Raw genomic sequence first — 21,397 nt, forward strand, 5'->3', positions numbered from 1 at the left:
ATGATTAATCAAAGTGATAAATGTGTTCCATGTGTTATTTGAATTCATATATATGATTAGTTTCATTACGATGAATGAGCATGCTTAGTGTTGACATATTGTATGCCCTATGATTATTTATTTATTTCTTTGAAAAATTGAATGCTATGGTTGTAAATAAATAAATAAATAAAATGAATGAATGTTTAGAAATTCTTATTAAATTGTGGTGATGATGTAAATGGAATGTGTGAAAGCCTATAGTTGAATTGATGATTAGAATTATGAAGCATTCATGCACCTATCGGGAAGAGAAAAGGGAAATATGTTTTCAAAACAAAGGAAATAAATTTTTGGGAAAAGTATTTCTAAAAGTGTTTGCGAAAACCGGACGCCTAGGAGGTGCCTAGTGATTCGTGATGTTGGTGTAGTCTAGAAGAGAAAGTAGTTGAGTTAACTAGGTCGGATGCGACGCCTTGGAGGTGCCTTGTGGTCGTGGATAGTTAACTAACCTTCATTTCGTGACGCCATGGAGGTGCCTTGGGTCGGACTACACTGACGGTTTGGTTGTTAAAACGGAATTGTTTCGGAAATGTGGAGTGACATTTGCATAATATTGCACTTCATGACATTGTGGTAAAATTGTGATTGGTTGATATTTGTTACATATTTGTTATTGTTGTTGAGAATGTGTGTTTCCCTATGGCATGATCCCGTTCACTTTTTATCTATTCATTGTATGGATTCACGGAGACATAAGAAGTGTGTCTTAGACACTTCCTACTGAGCTTATGCTCACCCCATTATTTTTAACATTTTTCAGGACATGAAAAAGAGGTGGCGGACGACGATCCACCACAATTTTAGACGAGCTTAGGGATCTATTTTATTTTTGCTATCTTTTGTATTAGAACTCTAATATTTTGTAAATGTAATCTTAACTATCTTGTGAAACTTTAGTTTAATTAGTATAATGTTGTAAGCTATGAACTTTTAAATTTTAACTACACTTTTGGACTGTAAATTGATGTAACTAAAGTGTATCCCTTGTTTGGATGAGATGGAGGAACGGGACTTTTGTATGTATGTAACCATTTTAGGAATATAATATAATATCTGTATTGTGCGTTGGGGCAGGATATGTTAGATTTAAGGCCCAGTAAGGCCATTACATTTATTTTTGTATTTCAACAGGTTGTAGAGGGACTTTTCTGCGGAGGTCATGCCAAAATTTTATATATTTTTTTAGTATTATTTTGGTATCCTTTTGGGGCGTTACAAATTTGGTATCGGAGCGAGATTTGAATACCATTAGGACGATGGGTAGAGGCCTACCTAGGATTGCATGGGGAGTTGAGTTATTTGTTTACTTGCTTAATTACTTACGTGATTGCATGCTTATATGCTTATGTGTTAAGGTGTTTAATTATTTGAAAGGCATGCTTAATTGTTAAACTGCTCATATAATTGCATGCTAAGTGCTTAATGTTGTTGTATATTATTATCATGATTATGTTTATCATTAGTTGGATATTCTGTGAGTATGGAAGGTGCTTATGTGTTTCCATTCTTGTCAAGTCATTCGTGTGCAGACTCCGTTTTCGTGTGTATTTTAGTGTCATCGTTATTGATCCATTTCCTTTTTCTTATAGCGTTATGGCAACACGAAGAGATCCCGAGGAAAGTTCTAACTCTAATCCCGTGGAAAGGGATCAGGAGCAAGTTGAGGAAGATATCTTGTTGCGTGATTTGGTCCCACTAAGAAGGGGACAAGCGAGGGGGACCGTTGATCCACCTTTTCTAATAAATAGGGAGCAGTTGAGGTTAGCCGTTCAGGCGGCTCTTTTTAATATATATCGCCTGGCAGGTACATCATCGTCACAGTTTGTGTCACCACCGGCACCACCACCACCACCACCACCTCCAAAGATAAATGAGTTAGATGATCCTCTTTACCACATTGCCAAGTTTATAAAATTGATGCCAACTCTGCTTGAGAGAGGCCCAAATCTGCTTGTTGCGGATAGTTTCATGGATAGGGTGGAGAAGCATATTAATGCCATGAATTTGGCAACGGACAAGTTGAAGATCACATTGGTGACTTACAATTTTATTGGTGATGCTGAGATATGGTGGAAGACTATTTCACACACGCATGATTTGGTAACTATGACATATGATACTTTTAAGAAATTGTACTATGAGAAATACTTTCCGGCACCTAAGCGGAGGGAACTAAAGAAGGAATTTGATGGGTTAAAGCAAGGAAACATGACAGTTACAGAGTATGAAAACAAGTTTACATCGCTTTTGAGGTTTGCACCAAGGATTGCTAATGATGAGGAATGAAAGATAGAGAAATTTGTTGATGGCCTTGATCTTACCAGCAGGCCAATTGTAGCTGCTTCAGAACCGACAGAGTATGCAAAAGCAGTGTGAAAGACCTTAGTGGTTGAGGCTGAGAGCAAAGATAGCAACGCTATCAGGGAATCCTTCAAGCACAACAAGGGTATAAGTACTTTCTCCGAGGGTCAATCAAGTAAGAAGCAAAAGCATGAGCAGTCAGGGTTCAGGGGACAGCAGCCAGTCAGATCCGCACCCACAGCTTCAGTATCTATTGGGTCTTCTAGACCGAATGTTACTTGTTTCAGATGCGGGCAGCTGGGACATTATAAGTCCTAATGCACTCAGACACAGGTAGCTCAGGTGATTTGTTTCAAGTATGGGTAGTCAGGGCATCACAAGTCCCAGTGTACTCAGATTCAGGTAGCGTCTGGCAGATGTTTCGGATGTGGCCATCAGGTCTATAGGGTGAAAGATTGTCCACAGTGGGGCAGTGGTTTGGGCAGAGGTAGAGGTTCACAACAGAGGCAGATGCAGTCTACCACAGTTCAGCCAGGGTTTCGACCACACCACCACCTCAGCCAGTCATGTCAGCCCAGAGTTCTCGATCAAGTAGGGGAGCTTCTTTGAGTACACCCACTCAGCAGTTTGGTTAATCAGGCAGGCGGTTCTCAGGGGCAGAGGACCCAGGGTAGCATGTTTACACTCACTCTAGCCGAGCCATCATCCAGTCATTCAGTTGTCAGGGGTATGTTTCTTGTGTCCCATTCTTGGGCTCGTGTATTGTTTGATTCCGGTGCTTCTTATTCATTCATTGCTTCATCATTTGCACGGGCATTGGGTTTGGAGGTCAGTCAGTTAGACAGACCGCTCTGTGTTGACACACCTATTAGGGATTCAGTCACTCTTGGTAGAGTTTGTAGAGGTTGTTCTATCACGATTGTCGGACGTGTTCTTGAGTTCGATCTCACCCTTCTCAAGATGATGGGATTTGACGTCATTCTTGGGATGGACTGGTTGTCGTCCTTCAGAGCTGTCATTGATTGCTTTAGGGTCAGAGTTTCAGTATGTATCCCGAATGGGGATTGTTTTTGCTTTGTGGGAGATCGGTGTGATCCTCTCACTCCTTCATTATATGGTGTTAGGGGTCGGGATTGGCAAACGTTCTTCTTGGCTAGCCTTTTTGCAGATGATGATGTGGAGTTTTGTGGGGTTGATTATCCAGTAATTGTGCGTGACTTTCTAGATGTGTTTCCGGAGTACTTGACTGAGTTACCTCTATACCGAGAGGTGGAATTTGCTATTGATTTGATGCCTGGTACTGCACCAATCTCTATGGCACCGTATCACATGGCACCAATTGAATTGGAAGAATTGAAGAAACAGCTTGATGAATTGAGAGTGAAAGGCTTCATCCGACCGAGTGTGTCACCGTGGGGTGCACCGGTCTTGTTCGCTAAGAAAAAGGATGGTTCTTTGAGGTTGTGCATTGATTACCGAAAGTTGAATCATGCCACCATCAAGAATAAGTATCCCTTGCCAAGGACAGATGATTTGTTTGATCAGTTGAGAGGAGTCAGTTGTTTTTTGAAGATTGACTTGAGGTCAGGTTACTATCAGTTGCGGGTTAGAGAGGAGGATATTCTAAAGACCGCTTTCTGTACGCGGTATGGACATTATGAGTTTCTTGTTATGCCCTTTGGTCTAACTAACGCACCAGCGGCATTCATGGATCTAATGAACCGTGTTTTCCACGATTACTTGGATCAGTTTGTGGTAGTTTTCGTGGATGAAATTCTTATGTATTCACGGACTTGGGAGGAGACGAGGTCCATTTGAGTATAGTGTTACAGATTCAACGGGAGCACCGTTTTTACGCCAAATATGAAAAGTGTGAGTTTTGGCTACAAGAGGTGAAATTTTTGAGACATGTTGTCTCAGAAGGTGGGGTTTCAGTTGATCCTTCAAAGATAGAGGTAGTTCTGAATTGGGAGCAACCCAAGAATGTCTTTGAGATCTGGAGTTTCCTTGGCCTAGCGGGCTATTATCAGAAATTTGTGAAGGATTTTTCCCGTTTAGCAGCTCCTATGACCAGATTGACCCAGAAAAGGGATCAAGTTTGCATGGAATAAGGCTTGTGAGTCATCCTTTCAAAAGTTGAAAACAAGGTTGACTACGGCTCCAGTGTTGGTGATACCCAAGCGTGGCTTGGGTTATGTAATTTATTGTGATGCCTCACATGATAGTTTGGGTTGTGTACTAATAAAGGATGGTAGAGTAGTGGCTTATGGGTCTTGATAGTTGAAGACTCACGAACTTAACTACCCCACTCATTACTCGGAGTTAGCAGCAGTTGTGTTTGCCTTGAAGTGTTGGAGACACTATTTGTATGGTGAGAGATTTGAGGTGTTCTTAGACCACAAGAGTCTCAAGTACCTTTTCTCCCAGAAGGACTTAAACTACAGATAGAGGCGATGGGTTAAGTTCTTAGAAGATTACAACTTTGATTTGCAGTATCATCCTAGCAAGGCAAATGTTGTAGTTGATGTTTTAGGCCGGAAATCTCATGGGACTTTGGCTAGTTTAGCCATTCGAAAGTGGAAGATGTTTGAAGATTTGGCTGAGATGGGATTGTATTGCTTTGATGATGACGATGATGGCAGTGAGTCAACATTCTTGTTTAGTCTCGTGGCTCAACCCACTCTAGTTAGACGGGTGATTGAGTCATAGAGACAAGATTCAGATTTGGATGCCATTTACACCTTGATCTCCAGTGGTGAGACCGTGAAGGATTGGACTTTACATGCAGATGGAGGTCTACGGTTTAGGGGTTTGTTGGTTGTTCCCACAGTTTGTCGTGAGGACGTCTTATGGGAGTTTCACACTTCCCAGTTTCCAGTTCATCCGAGTGGTACCAAAATATATCACAATCTGAGACATCAGCATTGGCGGAATGGAATGAAGAAGGACGTTGCACAGTTTATGGCTAAGTGCCTTACCTGTCAACAGGTGAAGGCCGAGCATCAGAGACCAGCTGGTTTATTACAGCCATTGCCGGTAGCGCGGTGGAAATGGGAGAAGATTGCCATGGATTTTGTGACAGGTCTTCCTAGGTCACGGAGGGGAAATGAAGCCGTATGGGTCATTATTGATAGATTGACTAAGACGGCTCACTTCTTGCCTATTAAGGCAACAGATGACGTAGAGGCACTTAGTGTACTTTATATGAAAGAGATTGTGAGATTACACGGAGTTCCAGTGGCTATTGTGTCGGATAGGGATGCCAAGTTCACCTCGAAGTTTTGGGAAGGACTTTAAGCAGCGTTTGGCTCAGCGTTGCACCTTAGTACGACATTCCATCCACAGATGGACGGCCAGTCAGAGCGTACCATCCAAATCTTGGAGGATATGTTTCGGGCCTGTGTACTTGACTTGGGTGGTTGTTGGGAGGATCACCTTCCACTTATTGAGTTTGCCTACAATAATAGTTATCAAGCAAGTATTCAGATGGCTCCATTTGAGGCGTTGTATGGTAGACCTTGTAGGTCCCTTGTCTGTTAGACTGCGGTGGGCGAGACAGCCGCCTTAGGACCCGACATTGTACTTGAGACTACCGAGAAGATTAAGCTGATCAGACAGAGATTGCTTACAGCTCATAGCCGACAGAAGAGTTATGCAGATAGACGGAGACAACCGCTATCCTTTAAGGTGGGAGACCACGTTTTTCTTCGGGTTTCTCCACGGAAAGGGTTGATGAGGTTCGGGAAGAGTGGCAAGTTGTCGCCACGATTCATTGGACCTTTGGAGATCTTGGACCGGGTAGGAGAGGTTGCCTACAAACTTGCTTTGCCACCGCAGATCGACAGAGTTCATAATGTCTTTCATGTATCGATGCTACGGAAGTACAAGCCGGATCCATCTCACATTTTGAGTTGGGTTGATGTCAACATTGATGAAGATGTTTCCTATGAGGAGGGACCAGTTCAGATCCTTGACACACAGCTGAAGGTGTTAAGGAAAAAGACGATACCATTGGTAAAGGTTCTTTGGAGGCATCACGGAGTTGAGGAGGCTACTTGGGAGCTCGAACATGATGTTCCCTCCAAGTATCCAGAGTTGTTTTCTCCCTCAGGTATGGCTTGATTTCAGGGACGAAATCTTTTAAAGTTAGGGAAAATGTAATAGTTATGATTATATATATATGTATATAGATATTAAAGTTAAAAGATTTTTTTTAAAAAAGTAAGTGGACCCACTAACAAATTAAACATAACAAAAGGCCATAAAGCCATTACGCAGACACATTCTCTCTTTCTGCTGCATCACTCCTCTCGGCAGTTTCATTTTTCTTTTTCTTTTTTTGCAACTTCAAACCTTGATCTAGTTATTTCCTTTAGGAATTTGGTAGAACATTGTGAAGCAAAGTTGTAGAGCTTGTCGAGGCCGTTAATTTGATAGGAGCCGATTATCATTTAGCGAAGCCCAGGGGTTCCAAAATTAGGGCTTGGATTTGGGGATTTTGGGGGCTTTCACTTCCATTGAGGTAGGGGTGTTTTGATCTATAACTTCTTGGTTTTTTTTTTTTTTTTTTTTTTTTTTTTTTTTTTTGTGGATTTTCCCCCTTAAATTTGATTCTAAGCATGCTAATTTTGATTACCTAGTTTGTGGTTGTTGTAAGTATGATTAATCAAAGTGATAAATGTGTTCCATGTGTTATTTGAATTCATATATATGATTAGTTTCATTACGGTGAATGAGCATGCTTAGTGTTGACATATTGTATGCCTTATGATTATTTATTTATTTCTTTGAAAAATTGAATGCTGCGGTTGTAAATAAATAAATAAATAAAATGAATGAATGTTAAATTCTTATTAAATTGTGATGATGATATAAATGGAATGTGTGAAAGCCCATAGTTGAATTGATGATTAGAAGTATGAAGCATTCATGCACCCATCGGGAAGAGAAAAGGGAAAAATGTTTTCAAAACAATGGAAATAAATTTTTGGGAAAAGTATTTCTAAAAGTGTTTACGAAAACCGGACGCCTAGGAGGCGCCTAGTGGTTCGTGATGTTGGTGTAATCTAGAAGGGAAAGTAGTTGAGTTAACTAGGCCGGATGTGGCGCCTTGGAGGTGCCTTGTGGTCGTGGATAGTTAACCAACCTTCATTTCGTGACTCCATGGAGGTGCCTTGGGTCGGACTACACTAACGGTTTGGTTGTTGAAACGGAATTATTTCGAAAATGTGGAGTGACATTTGCATAACATTGCACTTCATGACATTGTGGTAAAATTGTGATTGGTTGATATTTGTTACATATTGCTATTGTGGTTGAGAATATGTGTTTCCCTATGGCATAATCCCGTTCACTTTTTATCTATTCATTGTATGGATTCACGGGGACATAAGAAGTGTGTCTCAGACACTTCCTACTGAGCTTATGCTCACCCCATTATTTTTTAACATTTTTCAGGACATGAAAAAGAGGTGGCAGACGACGATCCATCACAATTTTAGACGAGCTTGGGGATCTATTTTATTTTTGCTATCTTTTGTATTAGAACTCTAATATTTTGTAAATGTAATCTTAACTATCTTGTGAAACTTTAGTTTAATTAGTATAATGTTGTAAGCTGTGGACTTTTAAATTCTAACTACACTTTTGGACTGTAAATTGATGTAACTAAAGTGTGTCCCTTGTTTGGATGAGATAGAGGAACGGGACTTTTGTATGTATGTAACCATTTTGGGAATGTAATATAATATCTGTATTGTGCGTTGTGACATGATAGGTTAGATTTAAGGCCCAGTGAGGCTATTGCATTTATTTTTGTATTTCAACAGGTTGTAGAGGGACTTTTCTGCTGAGGTCATGCCGAAATTTTATATATTTTTTTAAATATTATTTTGGTATCCTTTTGGGGCGTTACACTTCTAATCTAGTTAATCCTACTATTCCGATCATTATTACACCTAAATGCAGAAGCTCTAAATTTCTTTTTTCTAGCTCTTGACAAGCCTCTGGCGTTATGAGATCTAAAATTACTTGGTTGTTTACTACCCTTATCCTTCGCTGACTAAGGTGATTGTAGATCTTGCTCTGGAAATTTAATAAATTATTAGAATAAAGATTAACTTTATTGGATACTTTCTTCATTCATTTTTCGATATATTTTTGAGCATCATACTCATTATCATATAGATCTTCTACCCTCATTATTTCTTTGGCTTTTCTAAGGACAATGGCCATTCTCTATGTGGTTGTAAAAGATTTACACCCTTGGTTTTAATCGGGAAGGAATTGGTTGATAACTTTAAATCTTTTATTTTATCAGATAGTTCCGATAATTCTCCAGAGGATTCTCTAGGAATACTTTCTTGTATTACTTCTAATTTTTCTTCAAACTTGTTTACTTTTTCAGATAACTGGAGTAATAACTGGATTAAAAAATTGTTTTGTCTAATATTTATATTAGCTAATTGTATGTCTGTTTTAAAACTTGTAAATCCTGCAGGATCTTTGTCAATTTTTAAATTTCACCTAATGCTACTAGATAGTCAGGATTACTAGTGCTCATAAAATTATTGTAATAGTCTTTGGATATCTATTTTTAAGGATTTTAAATAATCTATAATTATTTTTTGATTTTCTAAAATATTTTTTGTATCACTATTTATGTCTTTAATAGCAACTAATATAATCTTATTGTCTAGATTATTTGGACTAGAATTCTGGTCTATTTGGGTTTTAATATAATCTAGATTTTCTCCTAGTCGTTTTATAAAGTTATTTAAGTTATTAAACTCTATTCTACTCATATACTTAATTAAAATCTTTGTCGTCTAGTTTCTAGAATATTCTGTATAAGAAGAATTCTAGATCTAAGTTCTTCTATTCTTCGGCGAAGGCTATGTGTTGTATTACCGGTTTCTAGAGAAATGTAACAGTTTCTAATTGCTATTTGAAGAAATTCTAAAGTGTCTACAAGTTGTTATTTAGGTAAATTGTGCATAAAAATAGACTTTAGGGGTGGAAATATAATTTTAGCTTAAAGAAGGGTTAAAATAGAATTTGGTTCATGTATTTGTAAATATTAAAACTACGTTGATGAGTTTGAACTGTATTAAGAAGGGAGAAGTGACACATATATGAAAAATATTATAATCACATGAAAGACTACATATCGTAGATTGGCAAATAAGGGAACGTAATTGGAGCAACATCTTATACATCATGTATCTTCAAAATTGATTGCCATTTTCAATTTAGACAAACTATTACTAGTACTAAATAAGTTTGAGACGGATGGGTAGAGGAAAGATGAACAATGGTAGAGAGAGAGAAAGGGGTACCTTTGAGGATATTTTTGTCCTAAAAATTAGGTTTTCAATGTGCTACAAAAACTGAACTAATTTATCACCACATCATCAGTCAGTTCTAAAGTTGGTAAAATATGTCGGTTGATATAGCAATAACTTAATACTCCTAGGTACATAGAAGTAGGGACGGACCATGCTATTGGGTTGGGGGGGTGGGGGGCTGATAAAATTTCAAAGGTTTATAACTGAAAAAAGGTGTATTACTAAAAATAAGAAAAATTACAACTACTTAATGCTAAAATAAAAAAAAAAAAAAGAAAGAGTTGAGGGGGCAATTGCCCCCCTCGTTCCTCTGTAGGTCCGTCCCTGTATGGAAGTTCCTCTGTAAGTCCATCCCTCCGTAGAAGTAATTTTAGCTTAACTAAATATATTAGAACACCACTACACTAGTACTTGATAAAAGGGAATTTTAGCTAACTTAATATATTCACCTTTAACCTATTGGCCAAGTGTTACAAGAGGTACTTGTCGCACGTAAGATATGAATGAAAACTGAAAGTAATATAAATGGGTGAGTATGTAATACTACCCAATAACTAAAGTTTTTGGGCAAACAATCGTCCACCCGTTACAGTATACCTAATCTTTGATCCGGTGTCACGCCAAACGCCCAGCCCGAAAGCGTCCAAGGTAAACCCACCCAAATAAACTGGGTGGTTAACCGGTGTCACGCCAAACGCCCAGCCCGAAAGCGTCCAAGGTAAACCCACCCAAATAAGCTGGGTGGTTAACCGAAACAATGACGTTGTGAGTTCAGATATATATATACAGGCATGTACCCAACATAAGACGTGGATTTTTTATATTTTCATTTTATATCTCAATTTTTTAAAAATTTATAAAGATGCCCCCACTAAAATTACAATTTGCCCCATTGGATTCCTTCTTTTTCTTTTTCGTTTTTTTTTTTTTTTTTTTTTTAATTTACATTTTATACTTTATTTTATAAAAATTTATGAAGAAAACCCATTGAAATTACAAAAATGGACCTACTATATAAGTTTGCCCCGACAAAATAAAAGGCCACCCCCTCACAAAATTTTTTTGATCCATCACTATATGTATGTATATATATATATATATTTGCGAAGAATCTAAGTAGTATAGTCTTTGCTTGTTGTTTGTTTAATTGTGTCAGTGTGTATTTATTTATAAATATAAATAAAAATTTATTACTACGTAATAAATTTCCTATAGTTTGCCTAACTACTCAATTCACCCCCTTGAGTCTTTGCTTGGTGTTTATTTAATTGTGTCAGTGTGTATTTAATTGTGTTTATTTCATTCTCGATGGCCAAAGAAGCTGAATGATGAGAATGAAAGGGCCATTACACATCGAGAACCTGAGCTTTTACCACTACATCAGGCTACATCAGGCAATGACTCCTAAAAGAAGCATCCTCATATATAAATCCAATGAAATGGTGAGATGGCAAGTTGATTTGAGTCCCCAAAGCTTGATTTAGAGCCACTAATAAGTGTCTTGAATCCTATGAAAAGATACATGAGTAAATATAAGCAAAACATCACAGTAGCTTCAACCTTAGGTTGGCACCAATTTTTGGGTTTCTAACAGACTTCTCAAGACAACATTTTCCAAAATCTGCTCATCTGAAGAGGCCAGAGTAAGATCTAGTGGAAAATCTTTGGAGGTGCTTATGCCAACCTTAACCTACAAGGCTACAACCTGCATTTTGCAGTGGCTAGAGGGAAACCGGTCCCCTCATCTAAAACATCCCAAGTCACTACTGAACTTAATGCAGACAGCTTTTACAGCTTCATATTTGAGCCTTGGCTACCAAATCCACAAATTCGGCAAAGAATCTAAACATTTACAATCTACTGTAATCCAGTAACAGGAAGGCCATCATATGAACTACCAGATGTACTTGCATAGCAAAAGCTCAAACTTCTGCTCACACAACAACTTCACACGATATTCAATCAGGCAGACCTTACCAGTGCTGCATTGCATTTGTGATTGGAATATATTTTTGGATAGCCCATTAATAGCATCTCTGAATTTCTCTAACATGGTCTGTTTTTTGCCACAACCCTCTAAACGGAGAACCATCTCACTATCTCAGCATACTGAATAACATTGTCCAATAGAACGAGCCAATAGAAATTTATTAACAGCACTTTGTAGACCGACCTGCAACTTCAAACTTGAATTCTGGGATTGAAGGGCACAATCAGCATTGAAATATTGCTCATCCTCACAGAAGGTTTGAGAAATGGACTCGATGTCATACATCAGAGAATTAGCACTTTGTCATCTATAGTGACCAGCGAGGCTGTTCGCTATTCATAAACTACATGCTGCATGTAAATTAAAAAAATTAGCCAACTTGTCTCATTGCACATCTGCACACAATCTTCATCAGGCAGCAACTACAAGTACTATATATGTAACTGAAGTTTACACATCATTTACTGCATAGCCCATCAACAGCATCTCTGCTTTTTCTGGACATGATTGCTATGATTGCTTCTAACAATGCTTCTGATTTTGACCCATTGCAGCACGCTGAACAGCTTTAGCCATCTTATTTGGGAACCACTCGTAGCTCTTTGTTCGGCAGCAGGTAATTCCACAGCCAGGTTCTCAGGTTGAGGGTTATGATCATTATTGAGAAACAACAAACCCTCGTTCACATCAACATCCTGAATCATGGATAATAGATCAAAGTCCGGATCAACTATTAAATTCATATCATCTTCTTCAATAAGGGTAAAATTCGCATCGTCAATAGTGCAGCCACAATCATCCAGAGATGAGGTACTTGGCTGTATATAGCCGTTTCCATTGATCATGTGACAAGTCCCAGAGTTATGGCCACAAGGATTCTCCAGTCTGGGTGAGTTTGAGGGATGAGTTTCAGAACAGGCATGGATGAGAGAAGTAATATTTTCATAAGAGACAAAATCCTCCCGGTGTTCAAATGCAGGAACAACCAACTTGTGGGCATTAGCCTGATATCAAAATCAATGATATCTCAGCTATAGGTGACTCCAACAAAGATTAAACAAATAAGAAATAGAAGAATAGAAACATGCCTTTTCAGTTTCAGAAAGCATATCAATAGGAATATACTCGCATTCCAAGAGTAGCCCCATCAACTGTCCCACAACATTGAAAACCAACCCAATTTCTTGTTGAGAACTGGAACGGTACAAGTGCACCGTTTCGTCAAGTTTACATGTCCGAGCATGATCTATCATGATCTCCACCATCTTAGTCCCTGCATTCTTAGTCCCTGCAACAAGGATCTGCAAACATCCAACAAACACATTTTGCTAAACTTCATACACCAAAGGAGGTTGGAATAATATTATTTTCCAATGCAGATGACAGCCTTCAGTTTGAGTCAGAAATACTGAAACTCTTAGAATGTAAGCCAAACTCTTTCATTAGGTCAAAAAACTTAATGTACCTAAATTTCAGCTTGAATTTTATCATTATTTAGGTTTCATTTTGGCCACTGATTTTCAAATCTTAATTTCAACTAAGAAGATACTCATGGTACAATGCTCTATATATTAAGGACAGAGATGGGATGTCATTGTCTACAAAGAATAGCAGGTCCCATGCAGGGAGAATGGGGAAGCTGAAAATTGAGATTTTACAAAAGTTATGTGAATAGATGTTCAAAATAAATACATATTTTTGGTGTCTTAAGTGCATGAAATGATAAGCTATACGGTAACATACTTGGGTGGGAAGAAAATTGTCCCTGTCGACCTATTCTTTTAAGCCAGAAACAAGGAGGTGAATTTTCAATGTTCTCAATGAAGATGGAGTGCACAAATTATCACAAAAACAAGTTTATCAATAAATCAATTCCTTAATAAGAAAAAATGTTCATCATTAAAAAAAGTAACATTTAATATATATTAAGTAGTGCCTTGGACAATTTCAATGAAAACAGAGTAAAAAGTTGAATATAGCACTAACAAATACTGCAAAGGTTAATATAAGAGGAAAGATAAGTCAATAATTACATCATAGAGCCTTTGACGGTTTATAAAGAACAGAGTCAGAAAATCCTTCACTGTGGTAATGTTTTCCTTGCTTAAAAGCTTATGGAAAGGGCCATCTTTGCGAATCTTCTTTAATCTCCACACTTCATCAAGAAGTGATGGAGTATCGTGCTTCCCGTACACTGCAAACAAAAACTAGAAATTACAGTTATCTTGTTTAAATATCTCAACTATCAAAAAGTTATTCCACGACCCTAGAATGTGTAAAAATTTACCTTCTTTGCCTGAATTTATTCTTTTGTAGTTTCAAGAGAATCCATTTATGCAAACAATTCAGACTAAAGAAATTAGTGATTTCTATCACTAGATCAAATTTTTTTTTTTTTCCAGCATAACTTCATTAGTGCATAGTAATACATATCACTTCACTTATCAAAAACAAAAAATGTAATACATGTTACTTCATTCATTCAAATAAATATCACATTTGATATTCCGAAGCAGTAACTATCAATACCAACTAACACGTACAAGTTAAACTGTTATCCAAGGCTTTGATATGTCAGAGTGTAAGTGGTGACTTTGGCTGAGAAGGGCGGGCTTTGAATGGGTGATGTAGGATTTAAGAACATCCTCAAACAGTTTGGTTTGAGATGTGTACTGAGATAAAGGATTTGAAATAACAACAGCCTATTGGAGTCACACCAATAAGCCTAGGCATCACACCTAAAGAAGGCCTCAAACCTCCTAATTTGTGAATCATTTGCAAGAAATTTCAAAAGAGATTTATTATTCATTCATTCAACACTTGCATGGAGGTTAACTTTGTTGTGAGCAGAAATCCAAAAAACCAACGTTGTTAGAGGAGTAAAACACACAAGAAAACACGAAGAAAAGGAACAATCACACACAACCAACACAAGATATACGTGGTCCACCCAAAACTATGGCTATGTCCACGAATCGCACATGACAAATTCACTATGAAAAAGATGAAGGATTACAATGGAGAATTTTCCTCTTAATCTCTCTCACTTGCTCTCTCTTGTGTAGGCACAATTCAATCCTCTCATCATACCCTAAAGTCTGATTAGGGTTGGTATAAATACTCCCAAACAAAGAAACAAATCTTTCCCCACAAGTCTAGGTTTTTGGAAAGTCAAAAACCAAAAGATGGACCGGTCCAAAAAAGATGGACCGGTCCATCTTGACAAAAAACACAGTTCTCAACTCACTTCCCAACTTGGTCTGGTCCAAAAAAGTTGGACCAGTCCATTTTGGTCAGTAGCCAAAATCTCCATTGAGAGTAGCAGTTGGACCGATCCGTAAATCATGGACTGGTCCAAGTCACCTGACTTGTAATCCCAAAAGTGATCAGACTCCACAAACCTCAACAAACTTATGACTTTTGGACTTGCCTCATAATTGAGATAATCAATATTACTCACAACATTTCCAATTCCTAACTCATGAGTTAATAACATAAAAGCAAATAAACCTCCTTAATTGCATCACAATGCCCAACAAACTCATAAATGATGCAACCTGACCAAATACTCCTAGTGGACCCACATCATCTAACCTCCTTTCATACATCTTTAAAGATTTTTGCCATTAATCTTCACCAATAGGTCATATACTGCTTATAACGAACTCTTCAGATGTCCGTTGATCATTTTTTAAATTCAATTAGTTTGTTGTGAAGATTGACATTTAAAATTTAGTTAATTTTCAATTTTCATCAATCTTACTCACAATCATGCAAAAAACAGAAAATAAAGCAGAATTGAGCAGATACACACACATTTTTACATGGCTCGCCCAAAAGGGAAAACCCACAAGATCTAGTCCAGTTAGGCACAATTTACAATATGAGAAAGAGATCGTAATCAGATTATCACTCCCCTCAGCCTAGAACCCTTGTTACCTCCTGACATAAAATGAGTAGAAAAGCTTCGAGGTTGTCCGTCTCTTGTCAACAGACTTTGCTAGTCACGAATTTGTTTCTCCAGCAATTGGTCACCTTTTCTGCTCTGATAGTTGAAAGGCATAATTGGATTGGATTGATGAACACTCAACCACATATGATAGAATCTGTGGAAACCCTCGATTGAGTAAATTGAGAATTCTCCTCTCACAAGGATTTCTCTCTCTAGATGATTAAGGACATTCCACATACTCCTAGACTGACTATAACTACTATTTATAACCCAAGTCACACAATTCATCCAAGCGGGTGCTGCTCTCACGCTCCGTGCGTGCTCCCATTTTCACACTCCGCTCGCACTTTCAGTCCTACTGCCATTGTATGTGACTTAGATTTTGCTGCTTTGGTGTTCCCACTCTCGCACCTGCTCCCGCTCCGTGTGACTTAGTTTATAGCTAATATAGGAGTACGTTTTAGTATCCTTGTAAAATTGTAATTTAAGGGAATTACCGAAAATTATGTCCTTTAGGTTCAATCGATTGAGCCTTCGATGGAGCCTATTGGACACTCCTTGATTGGTCAACCCTTTGATCGAGGCTTACTAGATTTGAAAGAAATTTTCAGTCTTAAATTCGATTGCTCGACCATTCAATCAATGACTATTGGAAGATAATTGATCGATTGACAATCGATGACTATTGTTCTCCAGTTCAAAATCCAGGTTTGAAAAATATCTAAAACTTCAATTTTGAAAAGCCATTTTTCCAAAACATCTACAAAACAATTTTATGAGCCCAACCAAGAGCAAACTAGGTCAAATTAGGTCTAGGTCATTTTACGTGAAAGGCAATATGTTGTCGAAAGCAGGGAGAGAGATCCTTTTAAAGTCTGTTATGGGCTGCACTTCCATCCTATTTTTTTCAGTGTTTCAAAATTCCTCTCTTTCAAACTTTATTCGCACGCAGCCAGTTCTCTAATTTCTGGTGGAGTGGGTCTGAGGCGGGGCAGAAGATTAACTGGGTTAGTTGGGACTCTTTGTGTAAGCCCTGCATAATTAACACATGGGCTGGGTTTCTGGCTGCCCTAGATATGTCATCAAGGATACAAATTTCACTATGTTCCTTGCAATTCTGTGTCTGCCTGCCTTATCTTCAACAGATATACTCAAACAATTCAAGACGCTTTTGTCACATTACAACACAAGTTCTGAGAAGAAATATGTCAACACATGACTCGTGCACCTAACATACAATATTAAACTAAATGATACAACAGTTGAATTTATTGGAGTTGATGAAAAAAAGAAAAAGAAAAGAAGAGTGAACAGTACGTGTAGACCATGTTCTTAATGCCCCATAAGTTCAAACCAATTCAAAAACATTTACAATTCCCTCATCACTCCATAGTTCAGGGAACTAACAGACATCAACAAGATGCTATAAGATGTGAAAACAACAGATCTATCTGAGCAGCTCATTGTCTGTTTCTGTTCAGAAAGATTTAAATAATTAAATGACTCACTATTCCCACTTACATTTATCACATTGTTAACAATACAATATAACTAGAAGATTAAGATAAAAACCTCCTAGCTGATTTTCACAAATAATAATAATAATAAATAATAATAATAAAAGAAGAAGGAGGAAAAGAAGAAGAAGAAGAAGAAAATAAAATAAAATAAAATAAACGCCTCCCAGCTATAGCTTTCTGTTAGATAGGAAAATGAATTGATATGCATTCAACATAATATGAAAAATGTTCTCCTTTCTACAAATTTCAAATATATATATATATATATATATATATTTTAAAAAATTTGTTTAAACCTGCAGTTATAGACTATATAGTGCTATTTTGCATTCAAAAAAACATCGTTTGGATGGATCAAATGCATTTAATTTTGACACTCAACATGAGAGCTTTAATATGATGCTATTATCAAATGAACAACTTTTTTAACCCCTTAAAACGTCTTGCCTCAATAGGTTATTTAATAAATAAAATAAATATACATACAGAAATACACGCATACATAAATCCAAATCCATGAGGTGCGGGCCACGGGGAAGAAATATGATATACATTTTATATCACATTAATTGATTTAGGTACACCAAAATTTCCTTTTATTAGTTAAAGCATTAAGCATTTAACCCTTTATGTTCAGTTCTATTAGATTCCACAGCCACCAACAAGCCTTCAACATCATCCTACCTCCTCATACGTCTGCATGATCACAGAAAAAGAAAAAAAGAAAAACATTCATAAACTTTTGTAGTGCTTTCCCCATGTCAAGCACACACACACAACATGCTTGGAACTGTTATAGTATAAGTTTCTGAGTCCCTGTTTAGATGATATGTTGGATCACCAATCTGGTTCAAAGATTTTTTCCATGGTCAGTGATCATATAGTGGATCACGAAATCTTTTATCATCTGCGAGAATACATGGAAGGGACTCCAACTCTCTTCTCTTGCCTTAATGTCTCTATGTCCAATGGTGAGACTAACTAATTGAGCAAGAATGCGGACCATTTATTTTATAACTACGCATTCTCAAACATAATTACTACACAAGGTCCACATATACCACAATTCAAGATTTAACACGAGTCTGATGCAATCCAATGTAGATAACCTGACCTTATCCAGTGCAGTCTCTATCACAGTGTCCCCCCACAAACCAATTTTTTTTTTATAGAATAGGACATTAGACAAAAAGAAAAGCAAACCTTCTCTTATGATTGAAAAATGTAAAAGCACATAGTAAATCTGTTCCTTTAACACCCAAATCTGCTCCAAGATTATTAGTTTTCTTAACATGATGAAATAATACTGAAGAAAATTATCACCACCTTCAAAGCTTAAAGTGTGACATAACAAAATAATAAGTAAATTGAAGTGGCTAGTGGCTAACATTCCCACTCCCATCATCACTAATATATTATGCAATACACATAACTAGAACTCATATCTAATTTTAATAACACACCACAGTTAAAAATTTGGAATTAAACACATTAACAGTTATATATTTAATTGTCACAAAAACTTTCAGTACCACTGAACCCACTTTCTCTTCCCAAGATATAATTGGAAATGTCAGCCTTTGACAAATAAGTAGCAGATAATAAGATTAGAATACTCACGTGAACTGCGGCGATCTTTGAGAACGAAGGGTTCTGATATTGCTTCTCTTACTCTAGTCCCACCGAAATTATCCTCCACTCTAGCCGCAAGCCTGAATTCACCATTCTTCATCCATATTGAATTATGTGTAAAAGAAATCCCACCTAAAGTACCAATTCCTTCTTTCATATTCAGATATGGATTTCCAATAAGAAGAGATTTTTTCCCTTTTCTTTCTCTAATAATCTTTTGGTTGAACTCTTCAATTGTCCAATCATGTCCTTCATCGTCATCAAAATCTCCTTCAATAACAACTATTTCCACCTTTGCCGAGGCTTCAGGACCACAGTTAATAATTTCCTTTGTAAAACCATCAACTAAAGCAACTTTGATGGAGGTGCCTTTTTCTCCTTGAATTCGGATTCCAGTCAGTACTGGAAGAGAGAGTTTGTCTAAGAAGCATAGCTGTAAGATTTTCGACTCAGAAGGATGTATCTCATTCCTGGAGTTCCCAAAGAACAAGTTCAAGGATACGTCAATTATGCATCATTCACAAACAAGAGTGTCGATTGACTCAACAACATGGGAAAAGGCTGGTTAAACCTATAAACTACTACCATAAAGAAAAAGGAAAAAGAAATAGAAAAAAGGAAAGCAAGAAAGAAAAAAAGAATGATAACTTTGCCACCTACTCACTAGGGAAAAAGGAGAGAAAAAAGAAAAGAAAAGGAAAACACATATTTATGATGTTATAATACTCACCGCTTCAAGCTAGTCAAAATGGTTTCTTGTGCTGATTCAATTTCCTCTTTAACCTGGAAACACATATAACATCAATGAGATATTATTGACTATCTATACAATCGATTATGATCTACAATCCGCAGAACCAAAAAATGCAAAATAATGTGGGTTCTCAATTTTGCATAAAGCTATTGTTCATTGCCTCGTTTTGTAGACAGGAGTGCCTTAATTTACAGTGAAAGAACTATACCATTGCACAAGGATTCTCAAGTCATTCATCTTAAACAGAATTACAAGGACCAAGAAGACCAAAACCCAAGACAATTGAGATAATTTTAGGACCACAAGCAGTTGGTTTATAAGAAGTAGAAAACAAGATGCAATGCAGTTATATCCAAGACAATTGAGATGAGGCACAACAATGATTGTGTAACAAAAATTAACAAAAAGAAAAGAAAATCATGACCATATATGTTTTGGGTATTAAACACAGAATTCATGCACACTATTAGAAATGAATACTATTTTTATAAAAGAAGGAAAAATGGGCAAATCCTATGCAAATGTGTGGTATACACACTAACACAAAAGCTGCATCCGTTTTAGGTTTTTTTTTTGGCCTGATTTGGATTTAAAATGAGTGAGATATTGTTTGGACAATGGTAACTATCGGTCTTCTTTATGAGCCATATGTGGTTGGAGAGCTATCTGGTTAGCTTTCTAACAAAAAATGGCATCGAGTTTGGACTTCTGTAGGGCAAGTAATAGTCAATTTACTGAGGGGGGTTTTAACAGACTGAATATTTTGCCGTAGGGGAAAACTCACTAGTGATGATCAAGTACTAAGGTTTCTAGTTTTCTAACGTTTATAATTCGTGGCGTTTTTGTGCATCAAAGTTGAATCCTTATGGCCAAATTAGATAACTATTTTTATTTTTATTTTTTTTTTTTTTTTTTTTTTTTTTTTTTCATGATTCTAACAATTATATCATGCACACCTGCATATACACGTATATTCAAGCATCCATACATATAAACATACAAGTATATATGTGAATATATGATAGCCCAAAATGCACTCACAACTTTACGAATCAAAGGCTCCAGAATTGGCCCAATAAGTTGTCGGACCGTTCGGATCACAATCAGCTCCAGTTTCTTCCTAGAAAACGGAGAACAAAACAAACGAATCAAAAAAACAAAAACCTAATACAATAAAGGTCAAATTACTTTCAACACAAAATTATCACCAAATAAGCAAAACCCAGTTCAGATTTCGTTTGATTTTTCAATTTTTGCTCAACAATGTATGGTAATCTCAACAAAAGGAAAAGGAAAGAGAGAGAGATAAAAGTCTCACTCTATCAAACCGTCGTTTTTCAGTTCAGATACTGCGTTGTCATCTTCCAACTGTTGATTTAAACCCATTTCTAACCAAATGAAATGATTGGTAAGAGACAGAACTTGCACAGATATTGCATCTACTTAAGCATATGTAAATGTGTGTGTATGTATATATATGATCAATTATAACTACAATCCTACACAAAAACTTGGAGCTTTGTGTGCCAACGTTGTTTTGGAGAGGGAATTGACAATAACGGGGAGTAGGGGCCCAGATAAGGCGCGTCGTTGTGAAAGAAAAAGGTGAAACTCAACCACACACCAGCAACACTCCCCGTGTTGGGATGTCTTGGTGACTTGGGGTCAATGTTTATTATTATTATTGTTTTTCATTTTTGTTTTATTTATTTTAATTATTTTCAGCCTCAAATCGGATGTGAATTGCATCATTTTGAGCTTATTAAAAATGGCTAAGAAAATCTCACGAGCTATAAATATTTTCGGTTGTTGAATCGATTCCATGTAAAAAAATTGTAGTTTAGTGATATTTTTTTGACC

The 21,397-nt window shown here is 37.0% G+C and overlaps 1 protein-coding gene across 2 annotated transcripts; it reads right to left on the reverse strand.

The window, feature by feature from the left end:
* Window positions 1–11,144: 11,144 nt before the first annotated feature.
* LOC132281648 (calmodulin-binding protein 60 A-like) lies at window positions 11,145–21,121 on the reverse strand. 2 transcript variants are annotated; one of them, XM_059783334.1, is made up of 7 exons: window positions 20,856–21,121; window positions 20,579–20,657; window positions 19,514–19,566; window positions 18,772–19,253; window positions 13,713–13,873; window positions 12,768–12,980; window positions 11,145–12,374 (listed from the first exon to the last, which is right to left on the reverse strand). In XM_059783334.1, the coding sequence occupies exons 1-7, from the start codon at window positions 20,921–20,923 to the stop codon at window positions 12,156–12,158; spliced, it is 1,275 nt and encodes a 424-aa protein (XP_059639317.1). In that variant the 5' UTR covers window positions 20,924–21,121; the 3' UTR covers window positions 11,145–12,155. The 2 variants fall into 2 exon arrangements, with proteins under 2 accessions (XP_059639317.1, XP_059639316.1); XM_059783333.1 differs by having other exon boundaries at window positions 11,145–12,683; window positions 20,856–21,115.
* Between the last annotated feature and the right edge of the window lie 276 nt (window positions 21,122–21,397).

Source organism: Cornus florida, unplaced genomic scaffold, assembly GCF_030987335.1.
Source record: "Cornus florida cultivar Cherokee Brave unplaced genomic scaffold, ASM3098733v1 CherokeeBrave_3.0.0_Hap2_Chr11, whole genome shotgun sequence".
Lineage (NCBI taxonomy): Eukaryota > Viridiplantae > Streptophyta > Magnoliopsida > Cornales > Cornaceae > Cornus > Cornus florida.